The sequence below is a fragment of the Miniopterus natalensis genome, chromosome 4, assembly GCF_054644295.1.
Source record: "Miniopterus natalensis isolate mMinNat1 chromosome 4, mMinNat1.hap1, whole genome shotgun sequence".
Taxonomy (NCBI): Eukaryota; Metazoa; Chordata; class Mammalia; order Chiroptera; family Miniopteridae; genus Miniopterus; species Miniopterus natalensis.
In genome coordinates this window covers 25,505,556-25,526,023 of record NC_142084.1, presented here as the reverse complement: position 1 = coordinate 25,526,023, position 20,468 = coordinate 25,505,556, and the positions used below count along the sequence as shown (strand labels likewise).

The 20,468-nt window shown below is 54.1% G+C and overlaps 1 protein-coding gene across 3 annotated transcripts; it reads left to right on the top strand.

The window, feature by feature from the left end:
* The first annotated feature begins 17,266 nt into the window (after nt 1-17,266).
* Nucleotides 17,267-20,242, top strand: GPRIN1 (G protein regulated inducer of neurite outgrowth 1). Of its 3 annotated transcripts, none has more exons than XM_087815943.1 (2): nt 17,384-17,908; nt 17,960-20,242. In XM_087815943.1, the coding sequence occupies exons 1-2, from the start codon at nt 17,384-17,386 to the stop codon at nt 20,240-20,242; spliced, it is 2,808 nt and encodes a 935-aa protein (XP_087672069.1). The 3 variants fall into 3 exon arrangements, with proteins under 3 accessions (XP_016052612.2, XP_087672069.1, XP_087672070.1); XM_087815944.1 differs by having other exon boundaries at nt 17,384-18,071; nt 18,168-20,242; XM_016197126.2 differs by having other exon boundaries at nt 17,267-20,242.
* The last annotated feature ends 226 nt before the right edge of the window (nt 20,243-20,468 follow it).

Below are 20,468 nucleotides of genomic sequence, written 5' to 3'. Positions count from 1 at the left end.
GGAGGCAGCCGGCAGAGGTGCGCGTAGGGAGAATAAACCGGTGGGCTTGGATTCTCTGACTCCCTGTGCGGGTGCCAGGATCTCCAGATCCCTTTTGACAATTAGGACACTATTTACAACCCACAGTATGCGGGAATTGCAAATCCCTGGCCCTCAGGTTGAATTTGGCCTATAGAGATGTTTAATTTGCTAGCACAAGGTTTAATTTTTTTTATGTGATTCCAGTTGGCAAGTCCTTTTCTCTCCCTACTCACTCATTTTCATGAACTGCTGGCTAAAGAACTTGAGTACGCCACCTCCTCTCCAGCTACCAGCACCGGATCCCCAATTTTAGATGCCAGAACAAGGTTCGCCATCTGGCCTGGGAAGGGGGGGGTTATTCTTACTTCCCGGGTGCCAAGCCACGCACCTGGTTTTTTGAGCCTGGTTTCTGCTCAGAGACCAATGTTTTCTTCTGCCAGGGTCACTTTTAAAATGCATTCCAGGCACAGGTCCAGAAGCATCAGCGCAAGATGCCAGCCCTGTGTCAGATGGCAGCCCTGACTGTGGATGCATATGTGAGAACACACAACCCATGGGTCCCAACCTCGTGACGTGGATGGAGCTATTTACCAAGTGCCTAGTTTTTCCCAGGCATCTGACATTTGTCTCCATTAATTTCACTTGAAACTGTGCTCAAGGATTTCTTGCTATTAGCCCCAATTTACAGATGAGAGAATGGAGGCCAGGGAGGCAGTTACCTGCCTTGGGGAATGTCGTTGGGAAGTGACAAAGGCTGCAAGCCTGACCCTGAATCCCAATTTTCCCAAAGGGACTTGCTCTTGGGGGAGACAAACAAAACCAACACAGGAAGGAAAATGGGGTGGGGGGGGAAGGAGCGGCAGAGTGCAGATAACAGATGCTCGTGCAATTTCATGCAGACTGCAAATGAGATTGTGTGTGTTTGTGGGAAAGGCGTTGAGCTGTGTGTGCACACTCACCTACATGATGGGAGTGTATGTGTTGTGCCTCTATTCTGTTCTTAGAAGTGAGAGGCTGCAGGGAACAGCCCTGGAGGTCACTGCCCTGACAGAACTCATGTCCCATGGATCAACAAATACATGGATCAAGATAATTTTGAGTTTTATGAAGAACATAAAGTGATGTGGCAGGAAGGGGGTTGACCGCATTAAATTGGGTGGTCAGCTCGGGCCTCTGAGGGGGTGAGGTTGGCTCTGAAACCTGCATGGAAAGAAGCTGGCCTGGAAGATCTGGAGGGGCAGCCTTGCAGCAGAGAAGGAGCCCACCTCTCTGTGTCTACGTGGACATGGGATGTGTAGTCAGTTCGGCTGAGCCCGGCCAGGCCTCCTGATATCTGTGGGTCCAGCCCCACCTCGCCTGACCCACACCTTCCCTTCTATGTCTGTGCTCTTTCCTCCACAGTTGCCCTCAACTCTGCCTGTTGAAACCTTCCCTCCTCTGAGCTTTCCCTAGTCCTCCAACCAGAAATGACTTATCCTTGTCACCCCCATCCTGCTCAGTTGTGCACACAGTGACCCCTCCCCACCTATGTCAGCACTCTGTGGACCTTTGCTGGCTGGCTAACCTGGAAGCTGCCTTCTCCCCCTGATGAAGGGCTGGGAGCTGTCCCTGTGTCCCCACCATCCCTGTCCCCCTCCCAGCTCCCCACTCCCACCCCCATCCCCACCCCTAGAACTTTATTTTTGTTTTCTCCTTTCCCTATTTATAGCTCTCTCCCCTCCAGAACCATCCCTGCATCCACCCTGTTGCCTAGAAACCAGCTCTGGGCTGAGGGGGTGGGGGGAAGGCCAGGCCAGCCAAGGCAGGGGGAAAGAAGAGCTGTCACCCACTCCCCCCTCAGCATCTCTCAGGCTCCCAGAAGCCCACACCACTCTCCACCCAGCACCCACAGGTGTTTCTTAAAAGATAAAACAAAATGTGGAAAACTGAAGCCTTTGTGATTTGTGAAGCCCTTCACTCAAGCCTCTCAATAGCCTGCTCTGTAGGAGGCCTGGACCCATTTTTTTCAGATGAGGAAGCGGGCTTCAGAAAGTAAAGGTCCCATAGCTCAAGCCTTCTCAGTAGAAACTCTATGGGTTTGGACTAGTTAGCCTTGGGATATTGGCCTGAAACACTGAAAAACAGCTTTAAAAGCACAAATCCCATAATCCATTAATTTCAAAAAGGTAAAGAGAAAAATTTTGTCATGATCTTGCCACACACCAGGCCACTAATCCTGCCTCTGCCACACACCCCACTATATACTGTGCCTCGCACCATGGTCCCAACATGTCCCTGCAATGCCCCAACCATGCCACCCCACATTCCTTCCACCACTCCCGACTGCAGCTCAACTCCTGGCCCTAATGCCCACCTGTCACAGATTGGACCGGGGAGCCTGAGTTTGTTTCCTGGCTCTGTTACTTCACCAACTTTGTGACCTTGGACAGTTCACATAACCTCTCTGAACCTCCGTTTCCTCAGCTTGAAAGTAAGAATGCTAATTTCCACCCCAGAGGACTAGTAAGAGATACTGGTGAGAAAGTGCTTTGAACACTAGGATACTGTAACATATGAGTGACTAATTAGAATAGTTAATACTGTTATTGTTGTTATTAAGGCCAAGAGGTAGGGCAGGGAGCCAAAATGGGCCCTGGGCTCACAAAGGGAACCCTGGCATGTGTCTAGGCAGGAGGATCCCTTTCCCTGGAAGAAGGAGGGGCATGGGTGGGAACTGCCTGAGAGTACCTGCAGACCACTGAGGAGTAGGGGCGGGCACAGAGGCTTGTGCTTGATTCCTCTGGTTCTCAAGGACCCCTACCCCCTTCTACCCCACTCCCTGTCTCCCACCCAAAAGGCCCACCTCTGCCTTTGAAATAGGCTTTCTGGGCAGAATGGGGGAGAGGGCTGCCAAAGAGCAGCTGGGCCATGATTCAGCCTGAGTCACCCATCCAAATCCTGGGGCCACCCCCAGCTGGGCCAGAACCTGCAGCTGCTGGGGGGTGGGGATGTGGAGAGGAAGGGAGGGGGCCTGTGTGGGCAGCAGGCCGAGCTCACATGTGCTCAGGCCAGGGGCTTTCGTGAGTATCAGAGCAGCTGTGAGGGACTGGGAGTGGTATATGTGAGGAGGTCAGAGTGGGGAAAGTGACTCCATGGACATCAGTTATCTAGGCTGACTGAGAAGGCAGGGTTTTCATGTGTGCGTGTGTATATGTGTGTATGTGTATGGGGTGTTGTAAATCTGAGTAAATGAAGAGCTAACAGTGTGGACTGAAGTTCGGCTCCCAGCTTTGTCCCTTTCCAGCTGTGTGACCCTGGTAAGTTACTTAACCTCTCTGAACTTCTGTTTTCTCACCTATGAAATGGAAATAATCCCATCAATCTCTGATGATTTTCCTTAAGGAGTAAATGTAATGAGATGATGACTGCAGAACAATTAGGCAGACAGTAAACGGTACATCGCCATCATTATCATCATCTAGGGTATTTCGGGTTAGACATTGCCTGCATGAGGACCGGCACATATCTGAGTCTATGTATTCAGGGGTGTGTCTGTACAAGCCCCAAGGGATGGGGGGTCTGTATGAGTGTTTCTTGAAGGAGTCAGTGAATGTGTGTTGTGTGTGTACCTCTGAAGCAAACACAAGCACTTTCCAGTAAGTTAGGTTCACTGTCTGCCATATGACCCCATCCTCACCCCCCCACACGCACACACACACACATACACACACTCACACACACCACCACCACCACTCCTTCCCTAGAGGCTGTGATATTGCTGAAATTGGGCCTAGACCAGGACCAGTGTCCAAACAAATGGGTCGGGAACTGCGGAGGCTGTTGTATTGGGACCCTCAGACCTTCTCAAAAGCCTTTAGCCTCAAGCAAAGCTGGAATGGGGTAACTGGCTAGACCCCAAGGGTGGGTGTGCCTGGGTGCGAAACGGGGTCTGTGTTTGATAAAGTGGATATGAACATGATATGAACATGAATAAGCATGAGATGCGTGTATGTGTGTGTGCGCGTGTGTGCGTGTGTGCGTGCAGGGGTGGCTGCTGTCTCTGCTCTGGTACAGTCTGCTTGTCTCCATGGCGCCTGTTGCCACACATGCTTGCTTTTCAGAAAGTCACCGGGATTGTTTATTCCGCCCCCAGCCTGGGTGCCAGCCAAGGAGCTGCAGGCACTTGTTTATCTTCTGGTGCATACAAGTGTGTATGGCTTCCCAGCGGCAGATCATCCGAGATACTGGCACACACACACTCACACGGGTACAGGTGACCGTGTTGGTTGTCACAGAATGAGCCTGAACCCCAGGATGAGCCAAAAGTCGGGCCCAGGCAGACTCACTCCACATGGGGAAAAAGACGGCCCCTCAACAGCCCCAGGGGACACATCATGGATTTAGCAACCCCCAAAGCTCCAGGAAAGTGTGAGAGCCAGTTGCCCTGGTCTTGGTCCTGTGCTCTACTCCCATTCCCCAGAACTAGTCACTGCACAGCAATTGGCCAGGCCTGGGTCACTGCCCACCTCTAAAGCTGGCAGTAGGGTAAATCCCACCCTACCATTTGGACTGGAGTGGGGAGGTGGTTCTCCAAAGAAAATAGAGGTCCTGTGGTCAGAAAAGGGTGCATAGTGTTGGGCTTGCTGTTACCCTGGTGTCCACCATGAGTGCTACACTATGCTTGGTGTGGGGTTTTTTGTTTTTTGTTGTTTTTGGTTTTTGGTTTTCTCCCTAAACCCTCCTTAGATCTCTGAGAGCTGTTACATATGATGAAGTTAAGGCTCAAAAAGACCTCAATTGAGGCCACACAGCTACTCACTGGAAAGACCAGGACCTGAACCCACTCTCCTGCCTCCATGCGTTTGGAGCTACCGCTCTGCCTTAGCGTTTGGTTTTGTTGTCTGGAAATTTTCATTTAAAAAAAATATGTTTTTATTGATTCCAGAGAGAGGAAGGGAGAGGGAGAGCTAGAAACATCAATGATGAGAGAGTCATTGGTCGGCTGCCTCCTGCACAACCCCCACTGGGGATCGAGCCCGCAACCCGGGCATATGCCCTGACTGGGAATCGAATTGTGATCTCCTGGTTCATAGGTTGAAGCTCAACCACCGAGCAACACCAACTGGGCTGGAAATTTTCATTTTTAAAAGTGTTTTTATCAACAAGTCCCCACGGAACAAGAGTGGTTGGAGTGTGGCAAAGGGCACAGATGGAAAGAGGCCCTGACTGTGCCCACACAGCAGACATGGCCAGAGCTCCGACCACATCCCTTCAGAAGACTTTATCATTCCTGTGTCCATCAGGAGGACTCCTAACAGCCAGGGCTTGCATCTTTGTCAAAGAGCTGCCCTCTGGCTGTGGAACCCACTTTGCACCCATGCACTGTGAGCCAGAAGCACCTGGGAATTAGCACCCAGCCCCAGTGTCTACCAGGCACTCAGATATAAATATACCAGCTCCCTCAGCCCCGGCCAGGGGAATTCTGAGATGTGCCTTTATCCCATTTCCCAAGACTTCCTGCGGGATTAAGTTTCACTCGCCCACTGGGGTAGCTGGCTTAATAACTACCCCTTATTGGTTGCCTTCCTCTCCTGGGTCACTTTCCCACTCTCCTTCTGGTGTCCTTGCGCCTCCCAAATAAACAGCATTCTTTCTATCTTCATTTCAGGGTCTGAGCTGCCCCAAGGCACTGGATCCCATCTTACCCTTCCACCCTGAGCATCTGGGCCCAGCCATCACGCTCTCCCTTATTGCCCCTTTCCTTCTCTGCTGCCCCCTCCCATCAGGACTTAAATGCCTCCAGTCTCCTCCTAGCCCCTTGCAGGAACCGCGGCATCCCCTTTCTCCTTCCCAGCCCAGGCTTGCTGAGAGAGCTGTTTTGTCCACTCCAGCTCCTTACTCCTATTGACTCATTAACTGCCACCACCGCCAAGTCTGGCGCCCACCCCACTACTCCACTGCCTGTGCTTTCATCAAACTTCCATTACCTTCTTTTCAAGTCCAGGGGACATCTCCGGGGCCATATTCTGTCTTCCTGAAGCAGTTGGCTCTGCCCTTCTTCTGGAACACTCTCTCCCCTTGGATTCTAAGACATCACTCTCCTGGGTTTCTTCTGGTTTCTCAGACAACTGTTTCTCATCTTTCTTTGCAGCCTCTTTTCCCAGCTGGTCCCTTAATGGTGGTGTTCCTCAGGGTGGACCTGGGGTCTTCGTCTCACCCTATTTGGTCTACACGCTCCCCTCATGTACCAACAGGCCCTCGAGACTTCTATCACCAGCTTCCTGGGCTGTCTGCCTTGGCCACTCCAGAGCTCAGTTTTGGACTCGTACGTGAAAGCACTGCTGTCCTACAAGCCCCTCCTTTCCCCAGGGCTCATCAGGTATCTGTCCTCCATCCACTCGGCTCCCCAAGGCAGACCCTCAGAGAGGCGGCAGAATCCTCTCTCTGCTCTTACATCCAGCCCATGACCAAAGCTCCTCTTCATCCCAACAAATGCTGCCATGGCTCAGGCAGCAGGATCTCTCACCCAAATATCTGCTCGCTCACGCCCTGGTCTGTCTCATATCTGCCCTCGCCCTGCCCCAGTGGGGCTTTAATTTTTTTTTTTTTTTTATCCACACTGGAGGGTATTTTTTCCATTGCTTTTCAGAGAGAGTGGGAGGGAGAGAGAGAGAGAGAGAAACATCGATGTGAGAGAGACACATTGATTGGTTGCCCCCACACAACCAGGGTGGGGTTGAGACTGCAACTAAGGCACGTGCCCTTGGCTGGAATCGAATGGGGGACCCTTCCTTTGGAGGGCTGCTGCTCTAACCACTGAGCCAAACCGGCCAGGGCCCAGTGTTGCTTTGTAGATCATAGGTTGGCCTTGCCACGTTATGAACCTCCCCCAAGCCTCCATGTCTTCATCCGTAACACTGGGCCAATAATGTTTACCTTGAAGGACTGTAAGGGGAATAAGATGAAATGAATGTAGGATAGGGTTTGTAAACTGCGAAGCGAAGTGCCCTTGTGGGCAGAGAATGAGCAATTTTCTGCGCCTGAACGGTTATTAAGCAGGCCGGGCATGGGTGTTGTCCGTGGTGCTGAAAATTGGTCGGGCGCTCTGCGGGTTTTCTGCTTCCCTGAAGACGCCGTCTGCAGATTTTCATTTGCCACCTAGATTTTTTTACGAATTTTTTTTTTTAGCCTGGCCAGCGTGCTTCAGCGGTTGAGTATCACCCTAGGATCCAGGAGATCTTGGTTCGATTCCCAGTCAGGGCACGTGCCCAGGTTTTGGGCTCCATCCCCAGTGAGGGGTGTGCAGGAGGCAGCTGATCAATGAATCTCTTGTCATTGATGTTTCTATCTCTCTCCCTCTCCTTTCCTCTCTCTGAAATCAAGAAAGATATATATACATTTTTAAATGTTTTTAAAGATCATGATGACTTAAGGTGCACCGGGTAAGTGAAAGGAATAAAAAATAAGGGTTAAGCGTGAGGTTAACTTGCTGTGTGAGCAGAAACAAGTGATTTATCAGTGTCTCGGTGTTCTTATCTGAAAAATGGAGACATAGCACATTAATATTAACTTTCTTCTGATTGTAAGTTGAAATTAGATGAAACCTGTAAACAAAACTTAGCACTGTGCCTGCCCCCAACTAAGCGCTACATTAACCTTAGCTATTACCATTTTTTAGTAGGTGGTTTCACAGTACAGCGGAGAAGGTTTTCCCTCCTCTCGGCAATTACAAAATTATTTTTTTTCCCTCTGGTTAGTCAAAGGGGAAGGTACTATTTCTCTGCTGAGAAAAGTCGAGGCAGGGTGGGCTGTGATTCCTGATATCCTTGGCAATTGATATTCAGCTGGGAGCCCCTGAACATCTACTTCAGGCTCCTTCCTCCTTCCAAGACCACTGCGAGGTGATTAACATTAGCCCGTTTTATAGATCGGGAAACAGGCTCAGAGAGCTGAACTGATTTGCTCCAGGGTACCCAGGGGGAGAAGTGGACTTGCATCGACCAGAAGGTGGGCGGTCACCTGGCTAGGGAGGCGGGAGGCGGGGGAATCCAAGGCGCTTCCCCCCAACCCCCCACTCGTGTCGGCTCCACTCGCGCGGGCGTGGGCAACGGCGAGACAAAAGCGCGGGGGCGGGGAGGGAAAGGCCGGAAGTGCGGCCGAGGCGGAGGCGGCAAATATCCGCGCAGTGAGAGCTCGGAGATCTCACGGACCCGGGTCCCCATCCAGGCGCTGAGTGTCCTCGGACAAGTGGCTTCCCCTCTCTGAGCCCCAGTTTCCTTCTCGGTGAAACGTGGAGAGGGTGCTCGCGGGGCTGGACTGAGTGAGATCGGAGGCAGCGCGCCCCGCTCTCAACCGGGAGCGCAGCAAAAGGGCAGCCCCTCCGCCACTCAGTCTCCCCGTCTGTGAAATGGGAACCCAGTCCGATACCACGGGGAGCCCAGGAGCCCCGGAGCCGCGGTGGTGAAGGGCGCCCCTCCCTCGCTCGCTCCACCCGCTGCCCCGCCGGCACCGCCCCTCCCGGTTCCGAGGCCCGAGTCGGCCAGCGCGCATGCCCGGGGCGGGGCGCGGGGCTGGAGCGAGGACCTGGCGCGGGGGACGCGGCGCCGAGCCCGCGGGTCCGCCCGCCAGCCTGGCCGGAGGCAGCCGAGGCCGCTCGGGCGGCGGCCGCGGGAGCCCGAGCGCAGCGTGCGGAGGACCGAGCGGCGCACAGCCGGGTAAGCGCCGCGCCCGCACCTGCCGCCCCTCGGGGCGGGCGGCGCGGAGCCCCTTCTTCTCTCCCGCCAGCCCCGGGGCCGCTGTCCGGGGTCCTGGAAACCCCTGGGTGCTGGGCATCGGCTCCGTGCGCGGCTGGTGTCCGGCCTGAACCCGGGTCCCCGCGCGCGCGCGGCCAGGGGCGGCGGGTGCCCGTTTCCAGGCTCCCGGCCGAGGCGGGGCGGGGGCGGGTCCCGCGGTCCGGGCCGAGCCCCCAGGGGCCCCGCGCGCCAGCCCGCCTGTGTGTGGAGCCCTGGGCCGGCGCTGGCCTCGCCGCCCGCACCCCTTTGTTCCGCATGGCGGTGTGGGAGGGGGCGCTTCCCGCTGCGCGGGGAGCGGGTCTGCCCGCGTTGATTCATTTCTCCCCTAGAGCAAGCTCAGCGCTCGAGTGGCTCTGCTGTCGATGAGACACTGAGCACACTCGCCGTTGCACACTTAGTGTGGCACACACTCTGGGGTCCCTTCACACACTGCCACACAACGCATGAGGCCAAGGTCCCCACACATACACTGTGGCCCGTGGTCGTTCCATCAGACTCATACACTTGGCCACCTGTGCACCCACCAGTACACCCAGTGGGAGCCTTGTGTACACACCCAGGCATAGCTACGCACTCACACCAGCCATCGCTTATCACAGCACACTCAACTCGACAATGCTCCCTGATCATGACACGCTCGCAGCCGCCCTGCTCCGGCCTGCTTGTGGCTGTTCACACCTGCTCATCATGGTGCCCGTCATGTATCCTCAGACCCTGGAGTGGGCTGTCACACTTGTGCACACGCTCCCTGTCACACACTCCCTGTCTCTTAGCTTGCTATCCACCTTCCCCCACATTCAGCCCAAGTGTGCACACACTCTTGCCCTCTTGGGGATGGGTGGATGGATGGGGGATGGATGATCTGGGGCCCATTTCTGGAAGAAGATTTGGCTGTCACCCTTGTTAGGCTCTTTCTTACCTTCAGTCCCAGGCAGGAAGCTTGGCTGCTCTGCGGGTACCAGGAGATGAGGGGCTGAAAGCGTGAGGGGCAGCAGACCAGGACTGTCAGACAGACACAGGCACACACTCACGCCTGTCAAAGCCCACAAGCCTTTGGAGGCCTTGCTACTATGGGAGGAGGTGTTCGCTGGTGCCTGGCAGCCCTGGCTCCACATTGGGAAGAAGTCCTAGAGGGAGAGGAATGGGTTGGCCAGGTCTCTGAGCCAGAATGGGCATTTATAGGGGCTGCTCATTCGGGAGCAGGGCACAGTGCCTGTGCACACCTCCAGGCCAACTCTCCCACGAGACCAGGTAACCACACATGTGCACACCCACAGGGTCCAAGTGACACAAAGAGGCCACTCTGCACATGCAGGTTGCTCATGTGTACACCACACTCTTGAGCAGAATGCAGGAGCCAAATCCTGGCTCCCCAGGCTGGCCTATGCTGGTGCAGACATCCACACGCATTCTACACTCCCTCTGCGCACCGGGTGAGCGGGCCCGCACACCTAGGGGTCATCTGCTCATGGGGTTTGTGTGTTCCTGCAGGTGGGTGTGTGCATGGAGGACACTTGCTTCCTCTCCTGAGTGCTCCCCGGTACTCTTGCCTGTTAGATCCAGGGGATGGGGAGGACCCTTGGCCTGACCCCACAGAGCAGAAAGGTGTTTTAAGAATCAAGTGTCAGTGTCCAAGATCTTAGTTGATACGAATAGGAAGAACCCAAGCTTTGAGCTCGGACACAATAGGCTTTGAACCACAGTCCCCTGCCCAGCTGTGTGCCCTTGGTATAGTTCTTTTCACCCTCTGACCTGTGTCTTCATTTGTAAAATGGGGTGATAACGTTCCCCTCATGAGATTGGTATGGAGTCCAAATGCTAAAGGGAGCCTGAGAATGCTGGGCCCAGGGCTGAGCGCCCAGTGGGAGAGTGATGGAGCTAGGTTTTAGAGTGAGAGTGGGGGTGGTGAGGAGGTGGCGCCCCAGGTTTGGGCTGCCTCTTGGAGAAGTGGCTGGAGGATACCAGGGCTTCTTCAAGAGCCAGGAAGGCCCCAGCGGAACTGTGAGCATCAGAGCCTCTGAGAATGGTATCTCAGCTGATCTTCAACCCTGGGCTGGGCCAGCTCTTCTAAGTATAACTGCATCCCCTCCCCCATTTCGCAGGTTGGGAAAGACTCACCCAAAGTCATGGAGCAGGTCAATGACTAAACTCAGGCTTGATCCCACATCTTTCTAACGCCTGGCCAGGCTCTCTGTCCCCACCCCAAACCTGATCCCAATCGAAGAACCTTGAGCTGGAACTGAAAAGCCAGTCTCTTCCAGGTGGACCTTTCAGAAGGGGCATGTTACCAGCTAGGCCATAAATGCCTGCCTCTCAGGATCTTAGTTTCCTCTCTGGAAAATAAGAACACGATGCCTGTGTGGCAAGTATATGGGGTCTGCACATAAACACAGTAAGAGCTTGTGTGTGAGGTCACTTCCCACCTTTCTTGGTATTTAGGCCAAGGGTCAAAACTCAGGCAGATAACATACATGAGGGGCTGGCTATGAGAAAACAATGGCACAAATTCAGTGACCAATGGCAACCGACAGTGAGCCTCAGTGTGCAGAACACTGTAGGGAGGGGTGGAGACTGTGGCTAATTACAGAGTACACCCTTACCTAATGAGGCAGCCACTGCTTGGCTCCAGTTGCCATGCAGGAAGCATGCTCAGATTGCCAAATTTTAGTTTTCCAAGAGGAACTAGAAGTACAGTTTTCACATGAAATCTAATTTTTACAAAGTAACTCCTTAAAAAAAAAATTTTAGCACTCTGGGTCAAACAAGTGTAGCTGAGGACTGGGTTTGCCAGTTTGTGCCTCTGCTGCAGGCCCTTCCTCCCCTGCCCCCTCCTCCCCCCCTCCAGGGAGCACAGCTGGGCTCTGACAGGCTGAGTAGATAAAAACAGGCCTTCCACATACAGCGCCCGGCCCTAAAGTGCAGAGCTGTGCACACCTCTCATCTTTAATTCTCACAACAGCCCTGTGGGAGCAGGATCCCCAGTGAGAAGAAGGGACTTACCTGAGGTGAGAAAGCTGGTAAATGGGGAGCTGTCCTGACTTCCTGCACAGGTCATACCCAGGAGGAGGGAGCTTGTTGGGGGGCTAGTGTGAGGGGACCCAGGGCTGGCTATCTCGGGTGAAAGGAGGGGTAGTGTGGACTCAGCCCTCCTATAGCCCTTGTTAATTCCTTCCAGCTTCATACACTTACCAGGCAGCTGTTGAATTCCTATTTTCCAGAAGAGGAAACTGAGGCTCTGAGAGGCAAGCATGGCAGGCAGACCCAGCCCTCAGCAGAAACTGGGCCCTCTCTCTTGGCCATCTACCCAGCCGATCTGGCTTATAACATCTTTTTCTATAGCCCAAAGGACCAGATAGATCAGAGGTCTCAAGCAAGTGACCTAGGGGTCAAAGCTGACCCACAAAAGCGAGTTCTTTGGCCTGTGTAGTATTTTTTAAGTTAACCAACATTTAAAATATAGAATAATCCAGGTTGATGACTTTGCTCAAAAAAATGAGAACTTGCCATGCAGGAGCCACCTATACTTCCCTGCTTAAGACACTCTAGGGGTTCCCAGTACCCCTAGGATAGGCCCCCACCTCTCCCCCATGGCCTGCATGCTGGGCTCCCACCTGCCTCCTCCCTCTCTCCCTTCCAGTTCATGGCTGCCTCAGCTGTTACCTCCTCAGACGGGCCTTCCTCGAACATGTGTCAAACCAGCTGCCCACTCCTTTGTCTTCATAGCATCTATTATTATTTGAAATTACACAACTTATTTCAACTTATGTCTATTCACTGCTGTATGCCCAGTACCAAGAACAGTGCATATGTGCTAAATAAGTGTTGAATTAATAAATGAATTCCTGCCCTGGCCCTGGTCAGTGTGGTTCAGTTGGTTGGAGCGTTGTCCTGTGCACCGGAAGGTTGCAGGTTCGATTCCCAGTCAGGGCAAATACCTAGGTTGCGAGTTCAATACCCGGTCAGGGTAAATATGGGAGGCAGCCAATCGATATATCTCTCTCACATTGATGTTTCTCTTTCTTTCTCTCTCTGTCTCTCTCTCCCCTCCTCACTTCTCCCTCTCTAAAAAAATTAAAAAAAAAAAGAATTCCTAATTAGCTAGTAGAACTTAGTGCTAGAAGGGGCGATTGCTCTCTAGTTTACCACAATCCCCACCGCTCCCACTTGTCTCCCTCACCCTGAGGATGTCAGGAGTCTTGAATCATCTCACTCTGCTGCTTTTCTTATGGGAGAAAAATACTTATCTGTGCCCATATCACCATCTAGAGGCAAAAAATGAAGATGGACACAGTCCATACCGCTCAGATCTGACGCTTGCCTAATCCTTGTAAGCAGTGACCTTCCAACTCATTCATTTTTTATGCTGCTGAAAACCAGATCCAAAGAATTCTCGGCAGACCTCTCCTGTGCTTCAAACCTACCTCACAGCCCTGGCCGGTGTTGCTCAGTGGTTAGAACATTGGCACTGAAGGGTCACAGGTTTGATTCCGGTCAAGGGCACCTACCTGGGTAGCAGGTTTGATCCCTGGTTCCGGTCGGGGCATGTGCAGAAGGCAACCAATCGATGTGTATCTCTCATCTCTCCCTCTCTCTCTCTCCCTCTCCCCCCTTCCCTTCCATTCGCTCTAAAAAAACCCAAAAAAAACAAAAAACAAAAATCAATGAAAAAAATATCCTCCGGTGAAGATTAACAACAATAAAATCCTGTCTTACAGCTGCTCCCAGACATTCCCCCATAAGTCCCACAGGCACCCACTTGACCTTCCTAAAACCCAGTGCCCACCATTATCTGTAAAACTACCCCACCCCCTGTGTCCCCATTTTGGTGATGACCCCCACAAGCCCCCCAAGATCCATAAGCCCAAAGCCTGAGGACCTAGTGGTGAACAGTAGGAGCTAAGTCCCCATCCAGGGACCTAAGGTCTAGGTAGAGACTCGGAAGTGTAAAGGGCTGAGTGACGTGCGTGTGGTTAGGGAAAAGCAAGAGACTGTGGGGACCCCGAGGGAGCTGGTGGACAAAGAAGGCTCATGGGGCAGGAGGAGGCATTTAAACTGCCACCTGACGGTTGAAAGCAAGCCAGGCAGGAGGGTCTGTAGGGGCCTTGGTGAGACAGATGTGAAGCCATGGAGGGACCCAAAGAGATGGCACACGTGTACATGTGTGAGCGAATACGGGTGTATTGCATGTGTGCATGAATGTGTGTGAGTGCAATGGATGTGTGTGCAAGTGAATATGGGTGTGCACGTGCATGCGTGTGCATGTGCGTATGTGCATGTGTGCATGTGCATGTATGTGCTTTGGGGAGGGAGTGCATACTGAATGATACAGCCGGCAGGTCAGTGAGTCTGCAGGAGCTTCAAAGCACATTATGGAGTTAGACTTGACCCTAAAGGTAACGGGGTCATTAAAGGTTTCTTTCTTTCCTATTTTGTTTATTATTATTATTATTTTTTTTTTTTAATTCTCACCTGAGGATATTTTTTCCATTGCTTTTCAGAGAGAGTGGAAGGGAGAAAGAAAGAGAGAGAGAGAGGGAGAGAAACATCGATGTGAGAGAGACACATTGGTTGCACACGCCTAGGGATCGAGCCTGCAACCGAGGTACATGCCCTTGGCCAGAACTGAACCCGGGACCCTTCAGTCCACAGGTCAACGCTCTAACCACTGAGAAAAACCACCTATGGCCCTGTTTTGTTTTTTAAAAAGTCATAACCCAAATTCAAACTTTACAAAGGGGCATACAAAAAAATCTCTTCCACTTCCAAATCCTTGGTCTCACTTCCCAGAGGCAATCCTTACTAAAAATTTCACGGGCTTCCTTCTAGAAACATTCTCTTTATAACTAAACCATAGCTGTGAGTCTCCTTTTCCTTGGCTCCATGCATGGGATCCCACTGGCCATGCTGTCCCCTGGCTTTTTTCCCTTTTTTTATTTTGGGCATCTTTCCTCTTCACTCCACACATCCGCACAGCGGTGAGGGGCCCCAGGGGTTGTCCTGCATTGCCCGAACCCACGTCTTGGTTGTCTTATCACCAGCCATGTCCTCGAGCACCCTCTGTGCACCATCAGCCTGTTTTCAAGACCATCCCGGAGGTGGGCGTGCTGGCCCAAATGCTATGTGCACTAGGAACTGTGATAGGAATGATAAATGTCCTTCCAAAACGATTACAGCCAATTGACTTCCCCAGCAAGAGCCAGAGGAAGTGAATTGCACGGAAAGATCATTCAGTCACTCATTCAACAAATATTTATTGGGAGCTATGCTACTTGCTAGTCATTGACTAGCTTACTACTTGCTAGTCATTGCTCTCAACCCTGAGGACACATCAGTAAATGCAACAAACTCCCTCCGCCCCTTGCAGGAGCTGACATTCTAATGGGAGAGCCAAGTCGTAAGCAATAACCAATGTAATATGTCAGAAAGGGACAGGTACTGTGAAGAAAATCTGAGCAGGACAAGGGAGATGCAAAGCTCCAGCCAGTGTTGGGACAAGGCTGTTTTATACAGGATGGGAGCAGACCATGCAGATATCAGGCAGAAAAGCACTCCAGGCAGAGGAGACAGCCAGTGCAAAGGCCCCAGGGCAGGGGGTGTTCGAGGATCAGCCAGGCAGCCAGTATGGCCAAAGCAGCATAATTGAGGGAGAGGTACTGGGGCCAGAAAATGCAGTCTCATGGGCCATTATAAGAAGGTTACTTTTACTTTGCATGAGGTGGGGAGACACTTGCATGGTTCTGAGCACAGGAGGGACATGATCTGCCTTGGGTCTTTTTTTTTTTTTAATATCTTTATTGATTTCAAACAGAGGAAGGGAGAGGGAGAGAGAGAAACATCAATGATGAGAGTCATTGATCGGCTGCCTCCTGCACGTCCCTCCGCTAGGGATCGAGCCCACAACCCAGGCATGTGCCCTGACCGGGAATCGAACCTCAATTGCCTGGATAGTAGGTCGATGCTCAACCGCTGAGCCATGCCAGCCAGGCTGCCTTGGGTCCTATTAAGATTCCTCTGCTGCTGTGTTGAGGTGTTTGAGGTGAAGGAAAAAGCAGGGATGATCCAGGTGGGAGATGGTGCAGGTTAAGCTCAGGGTGGTGGCCAGATTCTGGATATACTTTGAAGGTAGGTCTATTATGTTTTGCTGATATATGGGATGTAGGCTGTGAGAGAAAGTTAAGGGTGACACTAGGGATTTTGGGCTGAGCAGTAGTGAGGTAGCTTTGGAGATGAGGGCAGAAAGAGCAGGTTTGAGGCTTGCTTTGGCTGCCAAGTGTAACAGTTTCTCGCAGACCCAGCTGCCTGCCAGATCCTCTCCCTGGCTGTCCCCCAGGTACCACACACTTGGCTTGTCCAAAATGCAACTCCCCCTTCCCCCACATCTCCTGCCCAGCACCATTGCCAGGCAACCCACCCACCCCCAGCCAGAATCCTGTGGTCCACCCCCACCAGCACCCCCTACAGCCAGCTGGTTCCTGTCAGTTTTCCCTCAGACCTCTTAATCCTGCCGGCTCCCATTCCCCAGGACCTTTCCTGTACCTCTCATCTAGACCATTGTAACTGCTCAGGGTCCACTACAGAGAAGGGGCTGGGTGAATGAATGAAACACTGGATAAATGAGAGACTGAATGAATACTCGACCAGCCTCCTCATAAGTCTTGGCCAGTCCCTCTCCTCCAGCCCAGACTCCACATCAATCCAGAGCAATCTTTGAAAACACACGTCGGACTATGGCCCTTCTTTGATATAAACTGTTCACAGCTCCCCAGGGCCTACACAGACATAACTGGTGTCCTACCAACATATTTTGTTTAGCCCTCATAGTGGTGTTGTTGTTGTTTAATCTTGAATTGATTAGGATATTTTGCATTAAAGTGCTGGGTTTCCCACTTCTCACTGGTACTACCAGGATGCATTTCTCCAAAGCAGTACTTGGCTGGTAGTAGTAGTTCCCCCCTTAGACAGGGCAGTACTCTCCAGTTTTCTATAGTCTTCACCACTCCCTATTGTTTTATACTTAGCCTGCTTCCCTCACTTATATTACTACCTGGCCCCAATGGCATCAGAGTTTGTGACTCATGGGCTAAAAGGACAAAAGCATAATTTCTAGATAGCATGTTGCATGGAGTGGGCTGACAAGGAAGGTGTGATGGTAAAGGAAGTTGAAAAGTTAGACTATGGCCAAATTGTGAAGGGCCTTGAATGCCATGTTAGGAAATCAGGGTCACTGGGAGTAGTGAAGCAGGGGAAGGATGTGGATGGGTTAGTGTTTTTAGCCCACCCCCTCTGGACATGAGGGGACCAGATGGGGGCAGAGAACCTGGTGAGGAGGCCTGGCTGCTGGGAGGAGGGGGAGAGAGGAGGCCCAGGTGGAGCTCCTCTCGGTTGGGCCTCCCCTGAGTCTGAGCCTGCTCTCTCTGTGTTTCAGAACCTGAAAGCAGCCTGGGGCTGCAGCATGGTCATGAGGGCAGTTGGGCAGTGCTGAAGAACCAGCCTGGATCCAGTGGCTTCGAAAGGACTCCAGCCCTCCACGACCCCAGACCACAGCCCTCTGCCACCTACAGGATGGCAGCCTGGGGGCTGGGAGCCTGGCCATGAGGGATTACTGCCCCTCCCCGCTAAAGGCCAGCCCTGTATCCCCCAGGCACATCCCTACCCAAAGCCCAGGCATGGACTCTAGACACAGCAGCCCCAGTGGGGCTGGGGAAGGGGCCTCCTGTTCTGAGGGTCCTGGTGGGAGTTTGGCCTGCCCATCCCTGACCTACATCCCTTCCCAAGAGGCAGCCACCAAAGAGACAGTGGGAGCACAGGGAGCCTCAATCTCAGGGACACCAGAAATCACCTTCTCTGGGAAGCCAGAGCAAGCGTCCTCAGCGAAAACTGATCCCTCATCCTTGGAGAACAGAAATCCTGTGTTCTTGGAGAGGATGGACTCCAAGTCTTCAAAGCAGTCAGATTCCACTTCCATAGAAAAGGAAGATGCCCGGTCTTTGAGAAAGGCAGATCCCGTGTTCATAGGAAAGACAGAGCCTGCAGTCTTGGGAAAGGGGGAACCTGTGGCTTCTGGAAGGATGGATCCTGGGACCCCAAGAAAGGAAGATCCTGAATCCTTGGGAAAGGTAGATCCTGCGTGCTCCAGCAAGGTGGGTACAGTGTCGCCAAGGAAGAAGGATCCTATACCCTCAGCCAACGTGGATCCTGCATGCCCAAGACAGGAGGAGTCCCAGTATTCAGGACAAAAGCTGCTTGTGTCCTCAGAAGAGGTGGGTTCTGCATCTGTGGGCAAGGCAGATCTTGTGTCCTTGGGAAAGAGAGATCCTGGGCCCTCAGGAAAGGCGGATCCCAGGTCCTTGGAAAACACCGATTCTGCATCTGCAGGAAAGACAGATCCTGGGTCCTTTCGAATGCTGACTCCAGGGTCATCGGGGAAAATTGAGCCTATATCCCATGAAACTGTGGCTCTGGAGTCGACAGGAAGGAGTCGACTCTTGGAGACGACAGGTCCTGTATCTATGGGAAATGCAGAAACTGTGTCCTCTGCAAAAGAGGACCCTCAGTTCCTGGGAATGATGGATCCTGCCGCCTCAGGCCAGAGCGATCCTGTGTCTGTGAGAGTGACAAAAACCGGGTCTGCTGCACCGGTGGATGCTGGGGCTTTAAACAAGGCGGGTCCTGTTTCTTTGGGAAAGGTAGATCCTGTGTCCTCAGCAAAGCCAGAGCCCTTGTCTCCTGGGCAGGCTGAACTGACGTCTGTGGGAAAGACAGAAACTGTATCCTCACAAAAGGAGAGCCCAGTGTTTTCCAGAAAGGTGGGTCCCATTATTTCTGTGGGAGATATAAAAACATCATCTTCTGGAAAAGTGAATCCTGAATCTTCAGGAAAGATAGACCCTGCACCCTCAGTTCCAGGGGATCCCAAGTTCTCGGGAACAGTGGGACCCTCATCCTTTGTAAAATCTGAGGCAGTAACTGGGGGGAAAGCAGCTCCACTGTCCTCAGAGAAAGCGGATCCTGTGTCCTCTGGAAAGGTGGGTCCCACAGCCTCAGGGAAGGCTGGTCCCCCCGCCTTGGGCAAGGTGGACCCTGTGAGCAGCAGGGAAGCAGAAACAGTGTCCCCTGGAGAAGTGGACTCCGTGTCTTCAGGAAAGGTGGCCCCCACAACTCTAGGGAAAACAGTCCTGGCACCCTCGGGAAAAGCCATCCCAGAGGGAAAGGTGAATCCTCTGCCTCCAGAGAAGGGGAATCCTGTGAACTCCACAAAGTTGGAGCCCAGGGCCTTAGGGAAAGCAGAACCCAAGTCCCAGGGCAAAGCGGAAGCAAAGCCCCCTGAACATGAGGGCCCCACTTCATCCGGAGAAGCGGAGGCTGCCCCTCTGCAGAAGGAGAAACCGCTGGCCTTGGAGAAGGGGGATCCTGGGTCCTCAGGAAAAGCTGACCCTGTGGCCCCTGGGAAGGCGGAGCCTATGGCCCTGGGGAAGGCAGACTCCGCGCCACCTCCAGGAAAAGCAGAGCCCCCGCCCTTGGGGAATGTGCCCCCCCTGACTCTAGAGCAGGCGGAGGCCTCCTGGGGCCCCAGGAAGCCAGATGGCAAAGCCTGCGGCCCAGCCTCTCCTCCCTCGGGTGCCGCGGGCGCCGGGAGCGGCGGGGCCCGCGGGGAGCCAGCCCCCGCGTTCAGCACCGAGCCCTCCGGCCTGGGCCAGAAAGACCCGGCGGCCGCTCGGGCCCACGGGAGCCCCGGCCCCGAGGCCGCCGCGCCCCCGCCCGGGCCGCGGACTCGCGACAACTTCACCAAGGCGCCCTCGTGGGATGCGAGCGCCCCGCCGCCGCGCGAGGACGCGGGCACGCAGGCGGGCGCTGAAGCCTGCGTGTCGGTGGCCGTGAGCCCCATGTCTCCGCAGGATGGCGCGGGAGGCCCGGCCTTCAGCTTCCAGGCGGCGCCGCGCGCACCCAGCCCCGCGCCCAGGCCACCCTCGCGTCGGGACGCGGGCCTGCAGGTGTCGCTGGGGGCCGCCGAGATGCGTTCTGTGGCCACTGGACCCATGACACCGCAGGCCGCTGTACCGTCCACGGCACCGCCCGCCTTCCCCGAGGTGCGGGTGCGGCCGGGCTCGGTGCTGGCTGCCGCCATGGCGCCCCCAGAGGCGGCAGAGCCCGTGCGCGACGTGAGCTGGGACGAAAAGGGCATGACGTGGGAGGTGTACGGCGCCGCCATGGAGGTGGAGGTGCTGGGCATGGCCATCCAGAAACACCTGGAGCGACAGATCGAGGAGCACGGCCGCCAAGGGGCGCCCGCGCTGCCCCCCGCCGCCCGCCAGGGCCCTGGCCGCGCGGGGTCGGTGCGCGCCGCGCCCCCCGAGGGCGCAGCCAAGCGCCCGCCCGGCCTCTTCCGCGCGCTGCTGCAGAGCGTGCGCCGGCCGCGGTGCTGCTCCAGGGCGGGGCCCACGGCAGAGTGATCTGCCCCCCTTTTGTACGCCCGGTTTTCCAACTTCTCAGGCTCCCTTCTTGACCCCAGACCCCTGGAAGGGATCCCCTCGACACACGACAGGCCTGCAAGGTATGGGCAGCCTCTAGGGCCTTCTCATCGTCTCCTTCTAGCCCCCTCCCCCCCACACAAATGAACCTGCTCGCCACAGAGCCCAGACCCGACACCCCACTGTCCCCTCACAGCTCTCAGCTCCA

Bases quoted from the DNA above. Each gene is read 5' to 3' on its own strand.
- GPRIN1 (XM_016197126.2), top strand. From the start codon at position 17,384: ATGAGGGATTACTGCCCCTCCCCGCTAAAGGCCAGCCCTGTATCCCCC.